Source organism: Bombyx mori, chromosome 7, assembly GCF_030269925.1.
Source record: "Bombyx mori chromosome 7, ASM3026992v2".
NCBI classification, from domain to species: Eukaryota; Metazoa; Arthropoda; class Insecta; order Lepidoptera; family Bombycidae; genus Bombyx; species Bombyx mori.
The window spans coordinates 7,123,238-7,150,479 of record NC_085113.1 but is presented as its reverse complement, the minus strand read 5'-3'; the positions used below and the strand labels follow the sequence as shown (position 1 = coordinate 7,150,479).

The following is a 27,242-nucleotide window of genomic DNA, read 5'->3' as shown; positions in this document are numbered from 1 at the left end:
CTGTCATAGTACTATGAACGCACGAGAGGTGGCGCGCGTGTAATAGCAGAAAAACATTAGCGGGTTCAACTAATTAAAATATATATGAAATTTGATCATAGTAAACGAAAAGTAGAGTGCTTATGCAAATAAAACAGATAATATTTCGTATAATTTATTGGCTTATATTTAAAATAAATTAATTACTCACGAAGATAAAATTCTATCGAGCCTTCTGCTCTCATTTGATCTTCAGTAAATTTATAGAAATTCCCTTGAAACCCGCAGAAGGCTAATTGGTTTCAGACTCCGAACAAACATTATTAACTAAGTATAGAATATAGACGAACATTTTTTATTGTATGAAGTAAACAATCAGAAAAAAAACTGAAAAGTTACATAGGTCAATTAAATAAATAAGTAGCTTTTTTGTGAAATCTTCGACAGCATTCTGTTAGTGATAATAAACTAATCTAATACAATCTTGAAAAACAATGATTAGAAAGTCATTACAAATAATAAATAATTAGCTTGACGTTTGTTTGCGAAGTTTGCATTGCTATTTTTTTTTAATAACACAGATAATAAAATTTCGTTGCTTAAAGATAATATGCGTACTCAAAAAAGGCGTAAATAAAGAAAATATATCTCATATAAAATAGTCCTTAGCATATAACGGGTCGACGTAAACATTGGCGTATTGTGTTTTGTGAGACAACAAAATACGACAATATTATTTTAGTTAATAACGTTTAATCCTATTACTTTATATACTATTTTATATTTATTTGAGCAAACTATGATCAGACTTGTCTTTAATTTAGTATAGCTGGTATTTACTTCGGTTATCGCGAATCGCGTGCAATTAAAAGTACTTTTAGAATCCAATCAGTTCGCTAGTTATCTATGACGACGAATCCGGTTGAGTATTGGAAAAGTATTGGAAAAGTCAGGAATAAGGAAACTAAAATAATAAAGGTGAGGTTAAAGATAGTTTAATTGGCGTTGGTGTTTAAATGATTTTACATTTTCTCACCTTTCGATATGTGAAGTAAGAAATGGCTTTTTAAATCATACTAAACTTGAAACTGTATCTACTGTAAGATCGAAACGTTGTGAATCGATTCATTCGGTAGGGTATTTAAGATGCGTGCCTTAGATTACGAAGTTTATTGCCAAATTAAGAAGATCACGACTTTTTTTGACCAGTCTGAGTTCCGCTTTATACCTAGAATAGTTTAACTAATAGCGCTCTTAGACCTTACGAACATTCCGGTCTGTCTGTATTTTCAGGCCAATCGCAAACGTTAAGTTTCACGTTGAAGATTGTCCCCGGTTGACACGAGAACTGAACTCCCTCGCCGTTCACACATCGCCAATACTGTGAAGAAAGCAAAACATATGATGACCACCATACAAAATTTATTATCGTCAATTTTAGATTAACACGTTCACTGCAATAAATATTAATAGGCGTAGAGCTTTCATATTATTGAAAAAGGTAGTGTAATTTGTAACCGAGCGTTCTAATTTTTTTTTGGTACTTATTATCTATTTATACTATGTATCAATATTTATGAAATAGCATCGAAGTAAACACAAGTAGATACTTGTGACCAATTTGATTTCATGAGTTACTTAAAATTGTCTTTAGGTCTAACGCGCTGAATTAAAGCTACAATAATGGACCCGCTTAGTTCACCGATTTTATCGGCGGATCTTCTTAGAGGGTAGTGATTGAGATCCGGTGGTAGATTCTGCGAAGCGCTGCTCTCGCTAGGGCTAGTGTTATCAAATTGCTAATTGTCGCATGTTAAACCTGTGAGCTCACCTACCAATGCGGGCGTAGCTAGAATAACCCTTTAAGCTTCCAAAGAATAAATAGGGAGAGAAAGGATCCGAACTACCCACTTATGTACCCTAGAACTACTGTATCTAGACCTGCTAAAATATTTTCAATGAAGTGTAGGATAAGACTTATTTCTAAATGACGGCTATCAATATCATTATATCATTATATTTAGGTCATATCATTATATCATTATCTAAATATCATTATATTTAGGTATATTTAACATTAAATTGTTAATCAATCATCATCATCAAGTTTCAAAAGTGTACTAGAAAAGGTTAGTTTAAATTTATTTTCATATTAAGGCTGGCTTAGGCTTGGCTTCGCTGACTTTTGTAGGGCTATTTTATTATTCTATTTTAGTAGTGCATATTTTAGTATTTTATTTACCTTGCTACACTCTTTCTTGTCTGGTACGTAGTCGTCCTCAGAGTTACACACATCCGCATTGTCGACTTCGTTTTCCTTAAATGATAAAAAGGTAAAGATATACTTAAGACAAAAAAATCATTCATTAAGAAAGAAATGTGAATTCCAAAAGGTTTTGTTGTCAAAGGACATTGTTCATTATATGAAAGCAATTGAAATCGTATAGCTAATTAGAACAAGTCGCTCGCTGTAATTCTAAATGTACAATAATAAAATAAATAAATGTTTTATATTCGTCGGCGCCAAACGAGTATTTTCCCCCGTGCCCTAATGTTCGTTGCATACAGGATAAACATAATTACTTAGATGGGTGGACGATCTCACAGCCCACCTGGTGATAAGTGAGTACTGGAGCCCATGGACATCTACAACGTAAATGCGCCACCCACCTTGAGATATAAGTTCTAAGATCTCAGTATAGTTACAACGGCTGCCCCACACTTCAAACCGAAACGCATTACTGCTTCACGGCAGAAATAAGCAGGGCGGTGGTACCTACCCGCGCGGACTCACAAGAGGTCCTACCACCAGTAAACAGTGTGCCTAGTGCGATATTTTTAACTTAAAAGTTAACTCAAATTTGTATGGAGTTGGATCGTTTGCCTACGTGTGCCGCTAGGGGCGTTGTTATACAAATTTGAGTTAACTTTTACGTTATCGAGAACGTTAAAAAATCCGCACTAAGTAACTAGATCTTCAACGTCAAATATCTTTCAGACAGATAATGAGTCGGACTGTATTTCTGTATACACGGATACTAATCACTTGATCAACGCGGGGATAAATACTTTTCTTCATAAATATAAATGAATATGCAATTTCATAAAGGGCACATCTCTGACAATGTAAAATGTTCAGGAAATGAAAAAAAACTGATCATTTTCTAAAGCAGGGTAAAATTTAAAATATTAACTTTTGATATATTTTAGTGTTAATTAGCAATTGAAAATTATTGGAATTATTATAAAATGGGTGTAGGTAAGCCTCAAAACTACATGTATACGAAAAAACGTATTTGACAAAATATGCGACATGTGCCCTTTTCGAAATTGCATATTCAAATAAAGTTAAAACGTTTTAATGATTTCTATAAGACAATATTGTTAAATGTTCTCCTGTGAGAGTTCAATATAATTTTACCTACATACCACTTTGTGTACTTTGAACAGAAGAAGTTGTATTTACCGTGGGTAGTTCCTCGACTTCCGGTCTCACGTTAATGTCAAAGTCTTCTTCAGTGGTGCCATGGGGTACTTTCGTTGTGGTAGTAGTTGGCCTCGCGGTGGTTCTTGTTGTCGTCGGTTTCACGGTGGTGGTGGTTGTGGTAGGAATCGGATCACCCTCAGATGGGTCTGATGGAGTTGAAGGTGGACGCGCCCATTCCGGCTGTATACAAAATGTTAGGTATATATAAAAAAATGAACAGATTCATGGCAACCCTGTCCAATAAAAGAACTCGTAGTCGAAATTAAAAATAAGCTTCATGTTTTTATTTTTTTGCTTAGATGGGTGGACGAGCTCTCAGCCCACCTAGTGTTAAGTGGTGACTGGAGCCCATAGACATCTACAACTTAAATGCACCACTTACCTTGAGATATAAATTCTAAGGTCTCAGTATAGTTACAACGGCTGCCCCACCTTTCAAACCGAAACCCATTACTGCAACACGGCAGTAATAGGCAGGGCGGTAGTACCTACCCGTGCGGACTCACAAGAGGTCCTACCACCAGTATGTTTATGTCGCAAGAAAAATCACACATACATTCCACAATATACGTAAATGCCATTACTTTCACACAACCAATTCAGACCAACCAATTTGAATAATAATGTTGTGAAAAATGCTATTGAATCATAGGGATTAGTAGGGGTAGCATAATTGAATTAACCTACTTGCAGTAAATATCCACTATATGCGTTATACTCACAGTAGGAGTTGTGTGTCCAGTGCGCGCAGGCGGTACTGTGTAAGTGCTCATATGCTTATGCAGAAGCTTGATCAAGGGATTTTCCTCGCCGCATAGTCCCTTAAAATCGTCCATATCTATAGCCCATGTCATAGCCCCGAGGTAGCCCTTCTCCTTGATCCAGTTCATCTTGATCTCCACACTACGAGGATCTTCGTAGCCCACCCATTGAGTTCCCTTGTATGCGTAGGGGCATTTCCCGAACTCGTCCCATTTCTTAGTCCATCCTGATCCATCTGCATCTACTTCTGTGCAAATCTACGAACAGATTCGAATTTTGAAAAAAGAAAACCCCTTTTATTGACATTTTCAAATTAATGAAAAACGTCACTTGTCAATTTTCGAATAATGTCAAAATCGGATGTGGTACCTTCAATATTAATTGATTTTTTTTATTGCTTAGACAGGTGGACGAGCTCACAGCTGACCTGGTGTTAAGTAGTTACTGGAGCCCATAGACAACTACGACGTAAATGCGCCACCCTCCTTGAGATATAAGTTCTTAGGTCTCAAGTATAGTTACAACCGCTGCCCTACTCTTCAAACCGAAATGCATTACTGCTTCACGGCAGAAATAGGCATATATTTTATTTGACGCAAATTTAAACTTACTTCATAATAAGCCCAGAATCCAGTTGCGTTTGTATAGGGAGCAGGGTCTCCACCACCAGCCTCTTTGTTGATGTAAGTTCCAAGGCCATAGTTGTTGTTTCCAGCAGATAAAGTGAATGAACGTCCATAGAACGGAATACCGACCACTAGTTTATTGGTAGGGCAACCCTTCTCTTCCCATAAATTAAGACCATCATTCTGAAAATGAAAAAAACCGAAATGACAAAATAAACTGAATTTACAAAAAAAATATTTAGATATTTCGTGAGCTAATATTTAATTTAAATCAATCTAAATCTAGTAAATTCCGCACCAAAAATACTTAATTATATTACCAGTATACAGAACAACAATTAACTAAAACAATTATTGAGTGTGCGAAATATATTTTATACTATTGCAGTAATAATAAAATTACTGAAATGTACTTTAAATATTCACACCTACATATAATATTATCTGTTTGAATAATCTCAACGAATCTGTCATAATAAAAGTTTTATGTTATGATGTCTGGCAATATCGTAAACTAACATAGTTGATTTTCTTTGAAAGCTCCTCGAGTGCTCGGACAGGCAAATATTTGTATCAATAACTTATTCTCGATTCTAAATAATGGCTCTTCTAGCTAAATAAAAATCGAAATATCTACTTATATAGATATTCAAACGTTAAATAAATTAAGTTAACATCAAAGAGTATAATTTTACACGTTGTTGTCGTCAAAGAATAAGCGTAAATTTAATTATAAAATTTATAAATTGAAGTCCGAAAGTTGTATGTTGACTTCCATACATATATCTTCCATACATCATTCTTATTTAAGCTACAGTGTGCTTAACGGCAAACGAAGGAAAGATGTTCCAACTCCATACAAATTGGAGCTAACTTTTACGCGATAGAGAAGTTAAAAATCTCGCACAAAGCACACAATTGTTTTTTGTTTATTTATTTTTATTGCTTAGATAGGTGGACGAGCTCACAGCCCACCTGGTGTTAAGTGGTTTCTGGAGCCCATAGACATCTACAACGTAAATGCGCCACTTACCTCGAGATATAAGTTCTAAGGTCTCAGTATAGTTACAACGGCTGCCCTACCCTTCAAATCGGAACGCATTACTGCTTCACGGCAGAAATAGGCAGGGTAGTGGTACCTACCGGCGTGGACTCACAAGAGGTCCTACCACCAGTATTGATAAGGCGTTTGAAGCGCGGATACGAGTGTGTAGCGTAAGTAACGCGACTATATCGGTCCTCAATTACCGCAGACAGCTTTAAAACTTTCTACTAAACTACGTACTCAATTCTACATTACGCTCTCGACCACTCTATAAATAGTGACTCGGTTGAGAAGAAGAAGACGTTTTCAGCACTTATTAACCAAAGACTTCCACACGCATATAAGGAGAACATACCACGTTAAGTTTCTCGTAGGCCCATTGGTCGTGAGGGCGTTTGTATAAAGGCGAATGCACATCGGCGAAACCGGCCCAATTACCGCGCAGATCATACGACATCACGTGGATAGCGTCCAGTTCCCTGAGAAAATGAGTCTTCATTACAATTTCCTAGGTATTAATTTGATTAAAGAGCGGTGCAATTAGTTTGCCAGTGTGTGATATTAACGTCAAAGAGGTATTTATCATTTACATTGCTTATCTCATTCTCAGTCCACACTAAAAGAACCGTTGAAATTAATTTATTACAATTACCAAAATATAGGTTAGGTTTTGAATCGTCCAGTCGACATTACTTTGCTCTTGGAGATCGCGTCTGTTATACACCTAATCTTGAAGCTTTAGCTGAATTATCAATTTGGAAACAATTGGCAATTTGGAAGTTTTTGGGGGAGACTCTCATAGTTTTTTTTTATCCAAGCACCAGTAGCTTCTAGGGGCTGTTCTGATTTCACCTAACTGTTAGGCGAGCTCAGTTTGAGAGACTGTTAACATCTGCCCTAGCAAGGGCTTCGGAATCGCATCCGACTGGTAAAATCTGGTGAGATGCTTAGTGAGTTATGTCTGTCAGTTAATTTGACTTCGAACGGTAACCGGTGCTTGCAATACCTTAAAAGAACCTTGGATGAATTGGGAGGACCCAAAATGAAGCTATAGTAATACTCACATATACGATCACATAATGTGTTTCACCACAAGAGCATGACCTTATGGTGGTGATTAAGAATTTAAAAACGTGTCCAAACAAAAATATGTCATTACGTTACCAAATCCAAAATGAATTTTTAATTGAATGTACTACTTACTGACACAGCTCTGGTACATGATATCCCTCCATCAGCCTGAAATTAGCAAGCGGTACGGCAGCAGTCAGCTCCCATCCTCTACCGGCTCTGATGAACGCCCTCTTTAACTCTTGGACGAAATACAAGAACTTGTCTTTATCGGAGAAGGAGCCACCCCGGTCAGCGGCACCGGGATACTCCCAGTCCAGATCCAAACCGTCGAAGTCATATTTCTTCAAGAAGTCTGTTGATGAAAATTTAATTTCTAACTGATGGTAGGACCTCTTGTTAGTCCGCACGGGTAGGTACCACCGCCCCGCCTATTTCTGTCGTGAAGCAGTAATGCGTTTCGATTTCAAGGACGGGGCAGCCGTTGTAACTATACTGAGATCTTAGAACTTATACCTCAAGGTGGGTGGCGCATTTCGTTGTCTATGGGCTCTAGTAACCACTTAACATCAGGTGGGCTGTGAGATACCCATCTAAGCAATAAAAAAAACCTAATATAAAATTGATTGTTCGATCATTAATCAGATGACATCCATCACCCATCCGTAGTAGTAGTAGATATAATTACTATGTTTTATCAATCAAGTGTCCTCTTAGGAATTAAGAGGACAGAATCGTAATGTCGTACTGATTAATTGACTGTTCTCTGTTCTGCTTATTTCTGTCCCCAAACTATATTCCGATAGGGCTTGGTAAGAGATGACATAAACCAAGGTCTATTCGAAGCAGAAGTCATGGCAGATAGCGCCAAAGAAATAACTAAAATATAATTAATAGTTTTTCTTTTTAAACATAATATGCTTTATTATTAGTCCCGCAGAATCAATTAACGTGCTGCTAATTTAAAATTTATTCTCGATACATTCACTTTTTTCTATTGTTTTAAGTTGAAACTTAAAACTAAAGTCAAATAGGATATTTGAGTCGACTATTATCAAAGCCGGCAATCTGACTTTTGGACAATGATTGGTAAATCAGAAAAACGAATTATTGACTTTGTATTCCATTAGCAGTCACAAAACTCTTCGGAACGACATCTTAGATAAATAACAGGTTAACTATTAACCTTTATTTAATGCAGGTTTTGAACCGTATTCTTTGAAGGAGACAATTATATTCAAATCAATCTGTATTGACATATCAATAATTTTTTTTTGTCCAAATGCACAGATTGCCACCTTTGATAATAGACGACTCATTTATCAATCAGTTTGCAGAGTTATAACGCTAGCGACCAAATTTCATTAAAATCACATACGGCTATTTCCGAAGTGTTAAATTATGTAGTCGCCTCGTCTACCCAATGTAAGATATCGCTCTAAGAACGTAATAGTAATTCGAGTAAATTTCCTGTTATTCACCCATAACTGACTTTGAGAGTAATATTTCTAAATTAAACAACAAACACTATTTATACACGTGGACTTTAATTATGTTTTTGATTCAATAACTAGTGAGCTACGAATATATTAGTATTGTAATTTTGTTTGTTTTATTTAATCTTTGTTTGTTCCTCGTGTTTACAATAAACAAAAACTATTCACTGTGTGTGTTTTTTTTACACTTTACTTATCAACATTTTCAAAAACTAAGAAGTTATTGGTATACAATTTATCTTCCGGGCTTCATTAATTTCTATACCTAGAAAATCTTTTCTATCCATCAAAAAACGCGGTCTAAAAATGTAGCGTTACGATTTTTATTGCATTTTATTAATGGGTGGATTCACGGTCCACCTGATGATTAATTATTACTAGAGCCTAAAGCAAATTATAATTTGCGTAATTACTGGTTGTAGGACCTCTGGTGAATCCGCACGGGTAGGTGCCACCGCCCTGCCTATTTCTGCCGTGAAGCAGTAATGCGTTTCGGTTTGAAGGGTCGTTGTGACTATACCGAAGCCTTAGAACTTAAATCTCAAGGTGGGTGGTGCATTTACGTTGTAGATGTCCATGGGCTCCAGTAACCACTTAACGACAGGGAAGCTGTGAGCTCGTTCACCCATCTAAGCAATAAAAAAAAGACATCACATAGTAAATGCCAACACCTTGGGACATGAGATCAATTGTATTGAAAGATGGCTTTTCCACTATTCAAATAGGAACGCCGGACTGTTTCACGGCAAAATTGAAATGATTTTGTTTGATACCCACCCATGTAGACTAACGATATACCCTACAATATCTCATATGGATCTATTAAGAAATAAATTGTTCGTAACAGCACCTACATTCGAGCCGACCCCACATAATATATCTCCTGGAAAAATGGCAATAATCCGCAGATTCAAAGCAAAAAGCCTAATAACGTGAGAATATAAAAATTCCCGGCGGCACAATAGAGTTACGCGACTCGTAATGTAGATTTAGAACCAAACATTTTACAAACGAGAGCCCACGTAATTCCTGATACTGTGCGCTTGTAGTCATATTTTATATTAAGCCATTGTCTTGTTCCGATACTCTAGAGGTGCTATCCATCCGTAAAATATCGTAATTAAAAAACAACCTCCGATGCATTGAGCAATATTTTATTAAATTTGGTACTTTTTACTATCTGATAATTGTAACACTGTAAAAGAATCGGAAAGTGAGCATATTTTTCAAAGGAACGTGCGAGACACTACGAGACATGTATAGTACAATGAAAGATTCAAAACCTTTGTCCTTTCCATTAACTGTAATAAACAAATATTTGATCCCTATCTTGTAATGGTAAAAAAATATTAGTTGACATTTTTCGAATAGGACAGAGACAGAAAGGTTTTCGGAAGTTTTCGGAAATTAAAAACAGCAATCATTTTTTTTTTGTATCTTAGACAACCATAACTCAGTAACACATAAAGAAAAACTTTCATATAAATTCAATTTCACACATTATTCTCTCTTAAAATATATTATAATCCCACGTGAATATCTTGGTGAAGTGTTACGCGAAAATTGAAAAATAGATTGAATGCCGAGTCCCCTGATACAATTTCGGCTGCGCGTTGCTCTTAATAAGACAATCTCGGTACAAATATTAAATAAACATTATTTTTAACACACACTAGATCTACGGTGGTTCTCTTAAATCACATATTTAGACGTAAATATTCGTGACGCATAAGATAGCAACTTATGCAATTTACAATTCTTATGTAATCTAAAACTGTCTTTATGGAAAAGAATGGAAGAATTATAACGAAATCCGAACAATAGAAATGTTATCCTAAAGAGATAACATGAATATCCACTAACCGCAACCTAATTAAAGTATGTTGCGTTACTATCCATAAGACTCCACTCACTTTATTACAATTATTATACAGGAAGCTCTAGTATTACCAATGAAAACTAGAAAAAATAAGTGAAAACCGATTTCAGGTTAATAGGTCAATAAGATTTCAATGTTTTTTATGCGTTAGACGTACTGAGCTTCTTGTTTTTTTTTTTTTTTCGTATTTGAGCAAAATCTGTAGACAGTGAGACCTTGATAATTCGGAAGCCTATTGAGATTTAACGGCAAAGTCTCAGAGGAAATAAAATAAAGGCTATCCTCCGCTTTACAAACGAACGACTTGATTGTTTTGCGATTTATATAAAAATAATATTGGGATTAACGGAGTCACAATAGTAGAAGCTTAGATTCAGGTCTGTTTTTTTTACAAAAATCACTTTTATAGTTATATTTTGTCTTTAGGGTATCGATATTTGTAATTTTAATTAATTATTACGTAAATCTTTTTTTCATACATGTGCTAATATTAGAACGTGTGCCCGATATTTTATCTGTGTAAAAAAAATATATGTAGATTAAGATTTAAAAAAAAATTAAAATAGTGAACCGAATTATCAAATCATTTCATCTTTTTTTAATTGGTTTGTCCTGTCAAGACATTAGTGCGAAGTACAAAAATTAATGTATTGTAATTGATTTTTAATGCGTGTAAAAATTTTCAACTTAATCGAACCTCTTGAAGTCGGTAAAATATTAAGTTACATATGAACAAACATAGGTACATACAAAACTATTATAATAAAAGCGTATTCAAAACGGGAGTCATCGACCTTTGATTCCAAAGTTAACATAATTTATACGTCACAGTGGTGTAGTGGTTAGTGACATGGTCACTACACAAGGGGGTTGCGGGTTCGAATCCCGCCAAGGGAAGATATTTGTATGATAAACATAAATGTCTTTTCCAGGGTTATGGATGTATATTAAATATATGTATGTGTATAATAAAAAAATCTTACATTTATTTCCGTTATCTGGTACCTGTAACACAAGTTCTTTACGAACTTATCACGGGACCAGTTAACGTGGCGTGATTGTTATTAAATATTTATTTATTACTAGCTGACCCGGCAAACTTCGTAGTGCCTCAATCGATAAATAAAAGACCGACGGGGGACACATCAAAGGAAAAACAAAATTGTTATTTTTATTTGATTCCGAGCATTTTCATATTTATCTACCTTTTAAACCTTCTCTGGATTTCCACAAATAATTCAAGAACAAAATTAGCCAAATCGGTCCAGCCGTTCTCGAGTTTTAGCGAGACTAACGAACAGCAATTTCATTTTTATATATAGAGATTATTATTACATATGAGTATGTAATTCGTTCATCGTAGTAGGGGATTCCATTTCACATGGTCACAGTGTCGTGAGCAAGGATTCCGTGTGAGAGACCACTCGTCTTCGGCGTAACGGAAAAAACTGCCTTCCGCTTACAATGGACGACGTAACTCTTCGTTTCCTGAACTTGTTTTTGTTCGCTTACTTTGTTAACCTACTACCATAAATTACAACAGCATTGGAGATTTCGAACACGATCAAAGTAAACGGATAATAAGTTAATCGTAATTAATTTGTGTGTGTGTGTGTGTTTTTTTTTTATTGCTTAGATGGGTGGACGAGCTCACAGCCCACCTGGTGTTAAGCGGTTACTGGAGCCCATGGACATCTACAACGTAAATGCGCCACCCACCTTAAGATATAAGTTCTAAGATCTCAGTATAGTTACAACGGCTGTCCACCCTTCAAACCGAAACGTATTACTGCTTCACGGCGGAAATAGGCGGGGCGGTGGTACCTTCCCGCGCGGACTCACAAGAGGTCCTGCCACCAGTGAGTGTGTGTGTTTTTATAAAAATGAAAACTTGTATATACAATTTATTTTGTTATATAATACATTGCGAGTACGTTCTAAAGAAGTTTCTTGGACACATATAACTAAACAACAAAATCTTGGATATATTTTACCGAATTTTGAACGTCTCTTTAAATTGTAATAACTGCTTCTATCACGCCATTATTATATTGACCTGTATCTATTTACATATGTAACGGAATTATTCAATCTAATTTACATCAACTTAATGGTAACCAACTAACTTGAAATATTCATATACATATCAAGATTACAAACTTAGCCCTATATTCCCTAGGATCAAAATTGTTCGGGTTCCTATTAAAGCGTTTTCTTTAGTTTTATCAGGTATTTTTTTCATTTTAATTTATTTATTAAAGATTAGTCATGGTCTGTATAAACTAACTTCCTTCATTGTAAGGGTATGTGATGATGACATGAACCCAAATTGAGGCTCAGTCGTGTGAATTGCGAGGGACTCATGCTCATCATCATCATCATCATCATCAGCCTTTATCTGCCCACTGCTGGACATATAGCTCATGCGAACATCGAATTACGCGATAATGATAATGATCACTTACCGACAACGCTTCTGATGAAGGACATCCTAGTGCTCTTCTGGGCCACCATGTGTGAGTACTTGGAGCCGCCTTCAGCCCAACCGCCAACCGCGACCATGAACTTGACATCGGGGTGTTTGGAGCGGAGGGATGTGAAGTTACGGAAACCACTCTTATCTACGTCCAACTACCAAGAAAATGAGTTCAATAAATAAAAAATGCGATGGCAAGTTCATTATAATTTAGACATGTAATTTTAGTTATTACTAGCCGTACTCGCCCGTTTTGCTGGGCATTTAAAATTAACATTATTATTTATTGTCATTTTTATTAGGGAGTCTAACATTCATATAAATATTAGCCTATCCATTAAGTACATGTATTTTCTACATGGATACCAAGTTTCAAATCAATCGGATGCATGGTTCAGTAGCTATAACGGATCATCCGTAAAAAACATTGTAGATTTATATATTAGTCTATACTATCAGCACAGATACCTCTGAGCTATAAAAATGAACAGCGTTACATAATTATAAATTCTTACTTAGGGCTTATTTTATTTCCACCAACCTAGTCTTAACAGTTTAATTTGATACCTACTTTTATTACTGTGGGACCATGAGCTTTCGTGAACACTCGGAAATACTAAACGTGATATGCTCAATTTGAATTTTCATGATTAAATTAGCATTATACGCACCTCAGGATCGATAATGAGAACTTCGCTTGATTTCTCGGTGACGCCAATAAAGGAATAAATCAAGTGGGTACACAAATCCACGGGGATGTCTTCGATGCCATAACGTCCAACGCCGGGTCGGTACACCGCCCAATTACTGAAGTAACAAACGATGCGCGCTCTGCTGTCCGCTGTTGAATTGCCAATACGAATTTATTACATCTAGTAAGTAGTCCCGCAGTAGTATTTTAATTGAAATTTTATGTTTAAATTTCGCCAAAACATACACTAAAAATAAATAGCATTAAAGACGAACAATATTAATCTATTCGTAATTTGACCACAGACTTTAAACATTAACAAAAGTTTGACAATTGATAATAAACAAAGAGTATAATTATATGTATGTGTGTGCGTCAAATACATGGTAGTGTGTGTAATGTTTTAAGCTATTGCATAGCTTTTATTTTGGGACCTTGAGCGAGGCGACCGAATCATGAAATTCCGTAACGAAAAAAACCTTACACCCCTCACTCTGCCTACCATCTAGCTCGCGTTCAACACATTCACACGTTGCGCTTGTGTAGTGATTGTGAATAAGCGCGTGGCGTGACGTCACACTGCATGCGCATCATGGAAAGTCTGCCCATCTCTCTCTCGCGCGGTCTAGCTTATGAGTCTGAAGGGGACAGTTAAGGTTTTGCTTTTATTAATGTTTAATATAGCGTGGTCTTGTTTTATTATTGGTTTAATATTAAATTATCATTGTCTAATTATAATTGCATAAGTTGATAAAAAATGCTATGCAATAGCTTTACCGTGTCAGTTCCCGAGTGCCACACGTTTTTTTTATTGATTTAATGTATGTTTTATGCATAATTTAAAAAAAATATTAGCACTGTGCACGCCTCCTCTGTATTATCTATAAGTGTGGGAAATTTCATACTCCTCCTTCCGCGCAATTTTCGTAAAAAGAGGTACAAAGTTTTTGCTTCACGTATCAATATATAGATTTAACTTTAGTAATTGAACGCAAAGCTTAATCTTAATCAGGAAATAAAAACTAAATTAAGAATCTGCTTTTGGTTATAACAGAATCAAGAGGTTAGTTAAACTATTATAAATTGTGATTTAAATTTTGTACTTGAATTCGAAAAACCTAATTTACACATGATATTATATGACATTGATTAATTGATATGAGGTAAAGGTAATTTGTATCTAAAGCGTATTTCATTTGTACAGAATGATCCCTGAACTAGAGAGCCGTTTCAGGAGATCTATGACCTGATTAAGACATTCTTCTTGAAACCCAAGAAGTTCGTTTAAAAGAATGTATTTACTTTTTTTTTGTTTATTGCTTAGGTTTGTGGACGAGCTCACGGCCCACCTGGTGTTAGGTGGTTACCGGAGCCCATAGACATCTACAGCGTAAATGCGCCACCCACCTTGAGATATAAATTCTAAGGTCTCAGTATAGTTACTACGGCTGCCGTACCCTTCAAACCTACGATGATGAGGTACGATGCTTTACTTCAATTAGTTGTCTATATTTTTTATTACCAAGACATCTTATTATGTATTTATTTGTATAAGGCTTAATCGATTCGCTAGCGAAATTTCTGTACGTGTATGCTAATCACCACACTTGCTAAATTAATTTACATATTGTAAATTTTTCAGTTATCTCTCTAAGCTTGAACCAGCATTTGGTGTGACTGTCCTTTGAAGCTATTGACAAACAAAAATATGTATTTGTCAATGTATAGTTAATAGTATGCGTTAATGACACATGTTTGCCCATTTAAATAGCAGTAGAACTAGTAAATATTTTCATTGCCATTGAGAAGAATTCGCTCGAAAAGAACCGTAAGCTTAAGGCGCTGTTTTATCACAACTAACTTTATGAAGTAAATGTACGTATTACAGTTTTGGATTACGTACGTCTACGGGATGAAATTTGATAAACAAACTGAAGAACATTCCTTGAGCAAACAAGAAAATGAGTGAGAGCATGTAACTAAAAGAAATACCAAATTAAATAACCCTTAAAAATTAAAAATAGAAATTTAAATCCATATTTCCAATAATAACATATTTTTATATCTAATACAACAACTAAATTAAAATTGCAACCAAAATTTATAATTCCGTGTAATACGATTAGTCGTATGTAAAACTAACCATCAAAATCTAAACCACTTTGGACGCACCGTCCAATTCGATTTTAAATTTTTAACTAAATAATTTAAGTAAAAAAAATAAAATACTGAGTGGGATTTAACCTCATTAATTCGGGTTGCGATTACACATCACCTTAAGCTAGAACAATTTCCATTGTAAACGTCCAACTCATAAATAATGTATACATAACGGTTAGTTATAATATACTCACACTGAACTAATGCGGCGCAACTCGCCAGGACAGCCAACGTCGCAAATATCGCTCGCATTTTCAACCTGTAATGAATTTAAAACAGATACAACACGGCACTTACAAAGGGTATCGCACCAAGAAATATATGCAGTAAAAATAACGATAAATAAAAAATTAGGACATTTTTTATCGTTCATCCAATTATTCGATTTAGACTTTTGGTTTTCAAAATTAATAGATACTGAAATTCCCAAACAGAACTGAATTTTCATAGAAAAATACAGATCCAAAATTGACTTAATAGACCACAGGTTTCACGGCCATATAATCTAGAAGCCTCAGTGATATTAAGAAACATGTCTGGAATAAATTTAATACTCCTTAAACAAGAAGGCCTGTCAATGAAATGCAATGCAAAACAATTTCGTAATATACGTCATATCGGTGACTTAATTGGGCTTCAATCCATTGATTGATGGTCACCTAACTATTAGCAACACTTTTCACGAGAAACTTCATTTGTACTACTGGCCAACATTGACCTACCTCCATTATTATAAAATTACACATTTTAAATGAAATATCTGTATAGATATTAAAGTATGTATGTAAATACTAAATGAAGTATGTAAATATAGAATAAAAATTACTACTAAATAACTCATAATATATAAGTAGTTTTGATGCCTAATCTGATGTTTCAAATATGGTAAAGCTTAGAGATTTAGATACGATTAAAAATTATAGGAATAATATTTTAGGTTAATGATTTCGATGACTCTTTGAAACTTAAAATTGTTGTAATTTTTTTTATAATTTCATTCAATCTGTTTTTCATTTCCATAAAATGTTTTAATTGTCATCAATGATAATTATTATTTACTTTGAATTATAAAATAATTGTCTTTCTAATTTACAGTAATGGATGCAAATTAAGGTCTGTATGTGTGATTTCTGGTATTTAAAGAACTTTGGTTACATACTCTAACGAGGCTAAGTAGCCCTTTTTCTCAAAAAACTTACAAAGTAGCTAATGTATTACTATAATATATACTATGAAAATAGTAATAATGAATTCTGTTTAAATTTCGAAAAAATGCGATCAACCATTGACGACATTATGGCGACTCTAGCTAACGGGACCTTTCGCTCTAGATATGTCACTTCACTGGTCAGACCAGTCCACTGACCTAGTGCTTAGTGAACTAAACACTCATCTCTCTCACATTTCTCGCAAAGATATGACAGTACTGACCTAGCCTTTTAGTACACCGGTAGTGGGATTAATTGGGAGCACCAGCGGATATGGACCATAGTCCTACTTATGACTATCGCTAAGCAAGAATAGTATTCTATGTTTAGTCGCTACACCAATATAATCCACGCTAGTGTATATAGGTCCAGGTAAATTCAGAACACCCGATGAGGAGTAAGGTGACTATGAACAGCATCAAATATACTTTATTTGAGAAAAATTAACAAAGGCATCATTGAACCATAAAAGTTTTCATACCTGAGAATTACGTTGAATATTCTTTTAAATTCCTAATTAAACTGCTTCTCGGTACCACAATGTAGCTACTTCGCCTTTCAATACAGAATACATTGTATAAAAACTGGCAGTTTGAGGAATTCTATTAAAAATTTCCAAAGAGAAGTTAAACTTAGACAATGAAGCTAAAGCCGTGGCCCGACGGAAGGCTTTGATTGCCTCCGCTTGTTTTCACGATGTCTTAAATGCTGTTCGCAGTTTCTGACATAAATTTACTTTTCCTCATTTAATTTGGCTTCTAAAAACGAGGTTGTTAATGACAGAAAACCGAAACGCATAAATTAACGGGAATTCTTAGAATAATGCGAGAACTATGATAAAAGTAGGCATTTGTTTGTAATTTATTGATTTTTAATTGAGTAATTCGTCTATATTTATTAGTTAAGACTCGGTAGCTGTCGCTAGAATGGAATTCATCACTTTGAAGTATCAACCGCACATGATTCGTTTATCAGCTCTAGGAATATTATTTTTGGTTTTGTTAGGCCGGTCGGCTTTTAAGACATTGTTGTGGATAGCAGATACAAAAATTAATTTTCATTTTTTTTTTAAATGATCTGATAGTTACATAATGTACTCGGTGGCTAAACCTAATGTGACCTTTCTGTTTGTAACTTTATGTCTGAAAAAAATACAAACGTGTAATAAATGATTCTTATCACTGCTTTCTTCCGAACAGTGCATCGCAAAATATTTTTTTTTTCTATTGCTTAGATGGGTGGACGAGCTCACAGCCTACCTGGAGTTAAGTGGTTACTGGAGCCCATAGACATCTACAACGTAAATGCGCCACCCACCTTGAGATATAAGTTCTAAGGTCTCAGTATATTTACAACGGCTGCCTCGCCCTTCAAACCGAAACGCATTACCGCTTCACGGCAGAAATAGGCAGGGTGGTGGTACCTACCCGTGCGGACTCACAAAACGTCCTACCACCAGTGTGTAAGTATTTGGAACTATAATTGTGACAGATAGATTTTTTAAGGAAACTAAATTAATATGTTCCTAAATAAAGTAAGCTAACTCAGTTAAGCTAACTAAGCATAGATTGAAACGCAATGTCGGAATCGTGGTATTCACCGACCTAGATCAATTAAGTGCAGCGGAAAACGAACCTTATATTTCAGGCGATCCATTGTTAGCGTCGATGGTGCACGAAGAACTTAACCGAAGATTTGGTTGGACTTTAAAATGTACGTTTTGCAATTCAAATTCAATATGAATGTTGTAAATGTCATGTCAATAAAAGTAATTGGTTTACGTGCCTCGGAAATTCGGTATTAATTTAAATGGCAGGCATCGTCTTGTCTATGCCCTTTATCTATTCGCTGGTAGTCTAACAGGCTATTTTAGGTACGCGCGGACGGATAGGTGAGCAAACGGGCTCAACCTGAGAGAATTTGCTAACACTAGCCCTAGCAAGAGCAGTACTTTACCGGTCACCGTCCTCGTCGAACCCGTCACTTGCGACGAAGTGCTCGACGAGTGAATTAACTCATAGACACAGCCCACTGAGTTTCTCGCCGGATCTTCTCAGTGGGTCGATTCTGCGAAGCACTGTTCTTGCTAGGGCCAGTGTTAGCAAAACTCCGGTTTGAGCCCCGTGAGCTCACCTACACGTCAAGGAGAAGCTGATATAGCCTCTCAAGGCTATCAGCATAGGTAGGAAAAAAAAAGCAGTACTTCACAGATCTTTCGGGTTTGCCGACGTACATTGATAACGGTAACCGCTCACTCACAGCGGGGTCGAATATTCGTATATTAGGAAAAAAAATATCAAAATTATTTACACGAAAATAAATACTTTCAAAACATAAAAAAAATATTTTAAACGTATACGTAGCCTAAAATAAATAGTCTAGAATTTATTTTAATTTGTTTAGTTTCGAAAATTATCAAAATAGACTTATAACAATATTTTTAGACTAAGATGACCTCTAATGTTTTGTTTATTCTCTGAAGGTTAAAGATATTTCATAGAGAGAAACTTTATGCCATCAGAATAGCCAGTACGCTGACACATCCAAATAACGCATTATTGATATCAGGTATTTGATAGAGAATTCGCCCTGATAGCCCACGTGAGAGGTGAAAAGTTTTTTGCAAATACGTACTTTTGAAGTAACAGGGTTCGTAGATGTGAAAGTTATAATATAGTTATCCCTCTGTTTGTAATTCCAACGAACAATGAGTTATTACTATAGAAAAAAAATGAGATTTCATTGCATTATCTATACTTAATATTATAAAGAGGAAAGATTTGTTTGTTTGTATTGAATAGGCTCCGAAACTACTGAACCGATTTAAAAAATTCTTCCACTGTTGGAAAGCTACGCTATCCCCGGTTGACATAGGCATATTTACGTTATTTTCAAAAAAAATTGGGATCCTTACTGAAACTTCAATAATTTAACCCAATGTGTAAAAAAAATACCTAAAATTCTTTACATTGCGAGCGCTACTTCCCAAACGAAGCCGGGGCGGGCCGCTAGTTATTTAAATAAAATTAAACAGTAGGTGTGTTCTACAATTTGCTTGCGTTTAATTGGGTATCAGATAATATTCATGGTAATTAAAATGTGTGCTTAGTTATTTGGTATTTGTGACAGTTTGTTAAAGATGTTCAGTTACAGAAACGAATAAGCAGACAGATTTGAGTTATTTTTTCTTTATCTATTCGCTGGTAGCCTAAGGGGCTATTCTAGCTACTCACAGATGAGTAGTTGGGCTCACGGGCTCAACCTGAGAGAATTTATTAGCACTATCAAATCAAATCAATTTTTTTTTATTCAACATAAATGAAAGTACATACTTGTTGAACGCCAAAAAGAACTACGGCCAATTCACAACAACTAGCCTCCGTCCTGAGAAGAACTGGCAAGAAACTCAGCGGGCATGTCTTTTTTTTTATATTAGATATTTTTTTAAATATTCATTTTTACAATGAGTATTATAACGTAACAATTATTGCAATATTGAAATGCCCGGAGCGAGCAACCCATTCCCACTTTGTGCAATCTTCTATCCCTAACAAGAGCTTCGCAGAATCTACTACCAGATCGGAATCGCAATACACTGAGAAGATCCGGCGAGAAGCTCAGTGGGTTCTGTCTCTGGGTTAGTTCGTAAGTCGAACTCTTCGACGTAGTCGATGGGTTCGACGAGGACGGTGACCCGTGCTTGACCGTGAGTCGATCCGGGGTATCCGACATGACAAATCTCGGGCGACGACGGTTGGGTCGGGTATTATCTGACTATAACGATCACTACATTTATTATTATCGTAATCCTTTTTTCGTTATACGCAATTTAGACATTTCTAGCTGTTTGAATTCGGAACGTCAAAAGTGTCAACGAGCGACTTCCGCTATGACACTTTTCCCTTTTCAATTCCAGCCGCCAAGGGCGACACATCGACTTTATATTTCATATATCTTTAGTTTGTCACTTATGAACTAATAAAGATTTCAAACTAATAAATACAGGCCACTCTCATTCACCACAACGCAACACTAGCACAGTCCAATTTAATACGAAATAGAACTCAATGCTTAGGAATTTCAAACATCCTTATTCATAAATATATCAACTTGAATATTCTTGAACGTAAAATAAAACATCTCAATATACCGTTCAAAATAATATTCTTATGAAAACCAGACCAATGAATCCTTTTTTTTATTTCGCACCATTGGTAGAAGAAAGTCGCAAGTACAGTTACTTCAAATTTTTTTTATTGCACTATTCGTTAAAGGAGACCATGACACATGTGCTTAACAAGTTTGAAAAAAATATTCCAAAAAATGACGGAGATATCGGAAAATTTGCGAAATGCTAAGATTTTTATTTTTTAAATGATTCGCCTTATTATTTACGTAATTTTTGTTATATTTGGTCATTTCTGAAATTTTCCCTATCAATAAAAGCTTATTGTTACTTATACACAATTTTATTAAAATATACGTGCATAAATGAACATGCACACTTTTGCCACGATATTTGATGAAGATGTGAAGTGCGCAAGTTCAGTTACGTGTTTTTTGTACGTGACTTTTTGCGAATCATTCATACGTAATATTATAAGCTCGCTTCTTCTATGATTAATTTCGATGGATTTAAATTTTTAAATGAAAATACTTAATTTTATACTGTATATTTTGAAAATATTTCGTAACGTAATTATAATTAAAAACATAAACATTAGCATATCAGTTGGATAAACCACACTACATACTTAATATTTACTTATTTCTTGCGAAATTTGATTATACAAAAATTTGTATCACGAAATTTCTTGTTTGTTTTTAAATCTATCACGCACGAGAGTGGTGCATGGGCACTAGCTGAATAGTTCTCACGTGCATGCCGCTACCTAGTTAACTATCATTGATCTAAACGAATGTGTACCATTTTTAAAACGTATATAGGTACCATTTTTTTACGCGAAGTTAAATACGATACTCCTGCAAACTGTACTGCAGGAGTAAAGTTATGGATATTATTGAAAGAAAATGTAAATGACTTGATGCGCATGCGCATGCATGACATGTCAATGAGTTTTACTGTAGATGGTATTAAATCTAAGCAAAGTCTCAAAGGAATGTTCTTCTTCTTATGACGATGGATCATAAACTAGTTTAAGTAATACAGTACAGAACAGTGGAACTAGACTAGACTATAAACTAGACTAGAAACTATAAACTTTTATACAGAATCAACCAAAGATTCTCGATCAAAAGAAACACAATCGCATAATGCAAATGTGAATTAGCGGAGGAGAAAGTCAGTGGAAAAGAAAACTCTATTTAAACTGCCATTGATTTAAATTTCATCGCATCGTAGTTGACCCATAACAATAATAGCAATGAAAAGAATTAAAAAAGAATGCGAGATGAAAGTTCCTGGCAGGTGAAGAACTAAAATATTCAAAAATTTTGGTAAATCATACCGTTAATGGATACAGGAAAAGGGAAGAGAAAAAGTTACGGGAGATCCATGTAGATAAAAGAAAAAAGTGTAACGAATAAATAGATAAATTTGAAAGGATTGTTATTTTCAACTATTATTGATGTTTGGGAAATTCTGAGCGTCAATAGAATGGTATTTCATTATAAGATTTGTAAAATTTAAGCCTAAACGCATGACACTGGTAGATTCGAAAAGACTAATAGCATAGACTTTGGAATATAATTTCCCAAAAAGTTTAAATACTGAAAATGTAGTAACTATTTGCGAAAATATGTTTATACAGAATTTGGATATAAATGAAAAAATTGTCTACACAGCTTGATGAATAAGAGATGGAGTCAGTGAAAGATTTACGAGGATGTCATTCTGACCGGGCTAAAAAAGTAGATATTTAAATAAAAAGCTTTATTGATCATATAAACCAATTTCCAAGAAACTCAAAAAGAAAAATTGGACGAAAAGCTTACTTATGCTAAAAGTGTTTATATCTAAATTGGACAAAAGTTCAACAACTCTGTCGAAATGTTAAGCCAGCAACACTATACCCTTGCTCTATTTTCAACACAAAATTCAATATCGGATTTTTCTACCCAAATTTTTTTTTATGTGTTATATGAAGGTGTAGGATAAAAAGAAAAAGCAATTGAAATACGAATACGAGAATTATTTAAAGGACAAAAAAATTGTACAGGATATAAAAAGCACAGAAAAAGAAAAAGCTAATTCAAAAGAAAAACCAGTAGCAAACTTGATTTAGACAAAATTTTGAGCGCACCTCAATCGGAGATCGGAGTTTTTCGCAAATCCAGTATAACATTTCACTGTCGATCATATTTTAACTAAAGGTGGTTATTGCTATATGCGGCTTGCTGAAATTTCGAAAGGGGAAGCCAATGAAATAGATGTATATGGATTTTTTTACAAAATGATGCATCAAGGGGTATCAGAAAAATATCGTTCTATTCGGAGAATTGTTCAGGACAAAACCGAAACTATTTTCAGAATAAAGGAGACTCGATGCAGCATGTAGAAACAAAAAAAAACAAGTTTATTACGTACCAGAAGAAAAGCACTCAATCGTTCGCAATGCGAAATTAAATACGAAGAAGTATGTATTGTGAAACACACGATACAAGAGAATTTCTTTAACTATAAACGATTAGTTGAACTTTCTAAAAACTGGTATGAGAATACCGCTGGCAACAAAGTTTTGTGGTCTAAAATAAAACGATTATTTGCTGATCTCCAAAATCCTATAATTATTAATATGAAATATGATATTTATGAAGAAGAACCTAAATGGGTTAATACCAATGCAAATTACAGAAAGGGAAGGCAGAACAGAAAGGCTCAGATTGAAAGTAACCTAGTATTATCGGCACTAACGCAGATATACAACGGTCTATTTCCAATTTCTAGAAATTTCAACAGAGACTTGATAAGTCCTGGTTACGGCAATAATATACGATCGCATTATCATGGTTTTTATAAAAGATTACGCCTTGAGCATTTTATTGACTAATTTACTTATAAATATTATTATCAAGTCCTTTTGTTTAATAAAGCTGGTTGATTTCATTCAATATGTTCATATTAACAATTTAAATTTAATTACTACCTTAAGCCTTCAATTTTCACATAAATAATAGCAAACAAATGTTGTTGTAGTAAAAAAATACGATTTATTAAATATATTTTAACGTTTTCTATCAGAATAGAATAAGTAAGTTGTTAGTGATACAGACATATTTATTTTATTATTAAACTTGTAATAAAAACATAAATTTATTTACTATGATTATTTCTATTTTAATTCTTCCGCAACAAAGGCGTATTTTTTTATACACATACATAGGCTAGGTCAATTTTGTCGGCAAGAAATACGTAAGTAAAATTACGAAGCTATGATCCGTGTGAACACCGTAGCAACAAAGCGGTTACTTTACTTATTCCTAAAAGTCATAGTATCATAACGGGGATTAAAGACGTAACCGATTAATTTCAAATTAATTTGAAAACTACTCAATATTGTTTTAAATCAATAACAGATATATATGAAGCTTAATTTTGTCCATGAAGTCTCTTAAGAACATTTTCATCTATGATTTACCATTTCTTAACAAAACAGTTTTTTTACGTTCCTGAAAAAATCGAGTTTTTCACTTGCGACCTTTTTCCACGAATGGTGCGATTTCAAAAAGCATCATGTCAGCAAAGAGTCCAAAGGGTATTTCCTAAAAATATTCCTCAGTTCGATGTCAATCTGTTTGACATTTTGTATTCAGTTTTAATGGCAACCAGTCGACCAATTACCTTGTATATCGCTTCAAAAGCATTCTAAGCTATTGACGAGAGCTATCTGCGGAAACCTCATTAAAACCTCAAAAGTCGAAAGCAAAGAAACCGATCTTTGAATAAAATAAATTGCGACCTGAATTCTTCTTTAGACATCTTATAACAGAGATAAAAATAAAACGGACATTCTAATTGGTATACTTTTCTGTAGTGGTTTTATATACATATATTTATTCACTGTTTAAATAAACAAATGGCTTCGAAAATGTTAATATAGGGAACCATTAGGTACCTGCCCAAAGGAAATTTGAATACTCGATACTACACACACATTTAATTTATTTGACAAACACGATTTTTAGCAAAACAAACATCTCAGAAAGATTCTCAGGTAAACATTTTTCGAAAATAATAAGCTATAACGAAAGATAAATAAAACTTCTCATTATTATTCGATATGTGTGTTCAATTTATTTATGGATTGCACCTATCGTGACTTTCCCAGTATCACCTTCAGGTCATTGGTAGATAATATTTTAGGTATTTTTTTTATTTTTACTGCCTAGATATGTTGACGAGCTCACAGCCCACCTGATGTTAAGTGGTTACTGGAACCTATAGACATCTACAACGTAAATGCGCCACACACCTTGAGATATAAGTTCTAAGGTCTCAGTATAGTTACAACGGCTGCCCCACCCTTCAAACCGAAACGCATTACTGATTCACGGCAGAAATAGGCGGGGCGGTGGTACCTACCCGTGCGAACTCACAAGAGGTCCTACCACCAGTAACTACGCAAATTATAGTTTTGCGGGTTTGATTTTTATTACACGATGTTATTCCTTCACCGTGAAAGTCAATCGTGAACAATTGTTAAGTACGTATTTCATTAGAAAAATTGGTACCCGCCTGCGGGATTCGAACACCATTGCATCGCTATATACGAATGCACCGGACGTCTTATCCTTTAGGCTACGACGACTTAAGTCCACTATTTCTTCAAACAAATAATGTAATAAAAAACTTAAAAAAAATTATTGGTTAAACAATAATGTTCATCTCATTAATTAGATTTACGTGCTAGTTATTTTAAACGTCATGTCCGAACCCACAATGATTAATAATTTAAAAAACCAAATGTTTTATTGTTAAACCACAAGGATCATTGAGCTTAAATTAAATAAATAACGCGTAGTCCTTTCGCTATAGGGTTTAGTCATTCCTCATACGCATTAACAATAAACCGCGTACGAAACCAGAACCGAGAATGTATCATCCGTAAGCACTTGTGGAATACTAAGTAGCCGATTTAAAACCACTGATAGATGTCGTTATCCTGCGAGCTAAGGCCAAAGGACGAAAGTGAAACCTTTGTTCTTCGGTGGCATATAGATGATGGTCCAATCAAAAATACATAAAACTCGAGGAATTGCAGATTTGAAAGGGTTCTCGTAAATTCGATATTTTGTGATGGTTGCTATAAAATACTTTTGTGGTGGTCAGCTTAAAATCAATGTAAGTTTTATATTTTTTTACAAGCGAGATTATCGCAAAATATGGTAATTTAAAGGATAGAACGACAATTTAACACTAAAGAACTTTGGAATTAATCTAGTTTGGAATTAATCTCTGAATAATATACTGAATCGTCATTAACGGCCGTCTGGTTTAGTGGTAAGTGACATGGTCACTAGACAAGGGGGTTGCGGGTTCGAATCCCGCCAAGGGAAGATATTTGTATGATAAATATAAATGTCTTTTCCAGGGTTATGGATGTATATTAAATATATGTATGTGTATAATAAAAATCTTACATTTATTTCCGTTATCTGGTACCTGTAACACAAGTTCTTTACGAACTTATCACGGGACCAGTTAACGTCGCGTGATTGTTTTACTAAAAAAAAAAAAAATTGTTATTAATAATAACAATAAAACTTTTGAATTATTTTTTAAATTATTATATCTACCGGTATATGTATCTCAATTCGTCACTAGATGAAAGATACGTTTGCTTGGATTGTAATCGATCTTAAAAAAATATTTTTAGAATACTCCATTCGAAGTTATAGAATTGAATATTCAACAAAATTAAATCGATAGTCTTTTTAAGTATCACCTCCTTTTAGAAAACTTGGGCCAATAAATTTATAATAAAATTCTAGTATTAACACTTTCACTGGCCGGTTAACACTTAACATAAATAAAAGTTTTCGAACCAAACGATTAATCGAAAAACATTTTGATGTAATAAAAATGCTAATGCTTTAAGGGTCCAATGATTCATTTGTTTATTAGACACATAAAAAAAAAAAAACAAAATAAGCGCGGTATCATTCGGTATGTCTCATTGGTTATTTACTTGAATACGCGTGTAGGTTTATTAGTAGTAGAACAAAAAAAAAGAATTATAAATATATATTTTTGAACACGCATTTCGCAGGATTCGTATCGTTTGTCTTGGATGTGTACATGTGAATTTTAACAAAGGAATTCCGTTTGTTTGCTTACAATTATATATATCGCGTGTATCAAGTTGTGTGTACTCACGGTTACGGTTCGTCCGTGCAGCTCCG

At 34.5% G+C, this 27,242-nt stretch overlaps 1 protein-coding gene across 4 annotated transcripts; it reads right to left on the bottom strand.

Moving 5' to 3' along the window:
- Positions 1 to 142: 142 nt before the first annotated feature.
- Positions 143 to 27,242, bottom strand: Chi (chitinase; the record flags this gene model as incomplete). Of its 4 annotated transcripts, NM_001173361.1 has the most annotated exon segments (11): positions 1,182 to 1,360; positions 2,222 to 2,296; positions 3,446 to 3,646; positions 4,189 to 4,485; positions 4,840 to 5,037; positions 6,255 to 6,378; positions 7,103 to 7,325; positions 12,811 to 12,976; positions 13,493 to 13,663; positions 15,865 to 15,931; positions 27,217 to 27,242. In NM_001173361.1, coding segments are annotated over 10 exon segments (1,635 nt in total).